The sequence below is a fragment of the Penaeus japonicus genome, unplaced genomic scaffold (genome assembly GCF_977035675.1).
Source record: "Penaeus japonicus unplaced genomic scaffold, GWHDUDI00000001_assembly GWHDUDI00000024, whole genome shotgun sequence".
Classification (NCBI taxonomy): Eukaryota; Metazoa; Arthropoda; class Malacostraca; order Decapoda; family Penaeidae; genus Penaeus; species Penaeus japonicus.
In genome coordinates, this window is record NW_028234426.1 from 6,320,953 (window position 1) to 6,323,452 (window position 2,500).

Sequence of the window (2,500 nt, forward strand, 5' to 3'; positions counted from 1 at the left end):
CCCACACACCTCCCCTCCTCCGCGACCTCGACCCCACCCCTAACCCCCAAACCCCTACACCTCCTACACCGTCCCAACCCCCACGCCCATCCCCACCCCCATCCCTACATCTCCTCCCCCCACCCCCCCACAACCACCCCCACCCCTACACCACCACCCCTACACCTCCCTATCTCTCCGCCCTCTTTTCAAGAATGCGAGCGGAAGGGGAATCGGTCGAGGCCTTTTGTCTTCAGCACTCGAGGCACTTCTTCAGCACCCAAGCCACGGATTTCGAGGGCGGTGCTAAGTGGAGACAGGTGCTGGTAGTTGGCTACTCTTCCTCCGAGCTGTTGTTTGTTGATTGTTGCTTTTGTTTTTGTTGTTGTTGTTGTTGTTGATGGTGGAGATGTAGTGGGAGAGAAGGAAGAGGAAAGTAGAAAGAAAGAAAAGACAAATCAATCGGAGAAGAAGGAACTGGTGGAGAAAGAAGAGGATAAAGGGAAACGAAAGAGGGAGGTGAAGAAGAAAGAGGGGGAAGATTGTGATGATGAAGGAGAGGAAAGGACGGGGAAGGAAGAGGGGGGGTGGGGGGAGGAGGAGAAGGGGTAGACCGACAAAGATGAAGAGGAGGAGGAGAACGCGAGATTAGAAGAAAGAGGAGGAGGAGAAGGAGAAGAAAGAGTTAGAAGAAGCAATGATGTGATGAAAAACAATAAAAAAGAAAGAGAAGAAGAAAGAAGAGGATAAAGAAAAGAGACAGAGAGGAAATAGAAGTGAAAGGATGAGGAGGAGGGAACAAAGTAATAAAAAGAGGTTTAGGAAAATGAAAAAAAGAATGAGAGGCAGAAGACGTAAAGAATATAGATGAAAGAGAAGAGAATATTGAGAGAACGATGATGATGATGAAAAGGAAGAGGAATAAGAGGAGAAGGAGGGAGGAAAGAGTCAAAGACAAAAAGACAAAAAGAAGAAGAAGGAAACAGAAAATAAAAGAAAAAAGATCAGAAAAAATAGAAATAAGACAAAGATGATAAAAGAAAGATAAAGAAGAAGAAGAAGAAAAAAAAAAAAACAAGAGGAAAAAAGAAAGTATCAAAGGAAGCGAAGAAGAAAAAAAGAAGAAGAAGAAAAAAAAACACTTTATCGCAAAAGGAGGCCTCACGTAACATCAAACAATGGGGGAAAAAACGATCAATGGTTTATAACACACACACATTGTGTCTGGCTCGCGAGTTTATTGTTATAATCATCGTAGATCAACCGTAGAGACATTTCCAAGAGCAGGTCAGTGGGTTAAGACAGCGATCTGATACTTAATGCAATAGCGATCAACAGCATTGCGAGATGGAAAGGTATGTGATGTGTTATATATATGACTATATGTACGTATACGTGTATGTGTGTGTGTGTATAAAAAAAGAATATATATATATACATATGTATACATACATATACATATATACATACATACAAACATATCTATACATATACACATTGCCCTCATCTATATAACATTATTTAGTCGCAATAAATTCAGTCAATATATATTACATGGCTATATCTCATTCTGTATCTCTATATATCTATTTATCTACCTGCATCGCTATCAATATAATAATCAATCTATTTAGCTATTTATATAAGCCGACTTGCTCTAATCTCTCTTTCTCTCTCTCTCTCTCTCTCTCTCTCTCTCTCTCTCTCTCTCTCTCTCTCTCTCTCTCTCTCTCTCTCTCTCTCTCTCTCTCTCTCTCTCTCTTTCTTTCACTGCTACTATTTCAATGTCACGGCAGCTGTTGCCACGATAACCTTAAGGTCAATTATCGTGTGTTATGTTGGCCTAATTCCCGCCTTATGTGGTTGTCAACAGGAAGATGTCATTATCATCTCACCTTTACACATGGATTGCGTCATCAGCAGTCGATATATCATAAAAAGAGGGACTTCAAGCTCGTAAAAACACCATGTGTGCTCTTGTGTGTGTGTGTGTGTGTGTACGCGCGTCTGTGTCTGTATGTGTGTGTGTGTGTGTTCGTGTGCGTGTGTGTGTGTATATGTGTGTGTGTGTGTGTGTGTGTGTGTGTGTGTGTGTGTGTGTGTGTGTGTGTGTGTGTATGTATGTATTTGATTGGAAATAGAGCATAAGAAATGAAGATTGATATGCTTGCAAAGAAAGTGAGAACACACAGGAGAAAGAAAACTCAAATATACTCACAGTCGCAAACAACAGCAACAACCAAACACACACACACACACACACACACAAACAAACACACACAAACAAACACAGGTAAAAGTAATAAACACTGAACCACTACATAGCGTAGAGAGAGAGAGAGAGAGCGCGCTAAAGGGGGTAGGAAAAGGTGAAAGAGGAAAGGTCTCACGGTCACGCCCTCTACCTTCCCCCCCCCCACCCTACATCTGTCACGGATCCCCTCCACCCCCTTCCGGTTCTCCATTTTCCTTCTTCCCTTCTCTGTCCCTCCCCTTCCCTCCACTTCCTCCCCTCCTCCCG

At 42.7% G+C, this 2,500-nt stretch overlaps 1 protein-coding gene across 1 annotated transcript in view; it reads left to right on the forward strand.

The window, feature by feature from the left end:
• Positions 1-194: 194 nt before the first annotated feature.
• LOC122251145 (uncharacterized) overlaps positions 195-2,500 on the forward strand; it is a 14,837-nt gene continuing 12,531 nt past the window's right edge. Inside the window, exon 1 of the mRNA XM_086551087.1 lies at positions 195-305. Within this exon, the coding sequence (XP_086407213.1) occupies positions 195-305 (111 nt within the window). The remainder of the gene's footprint in view (positions 306-2,500) is intronic.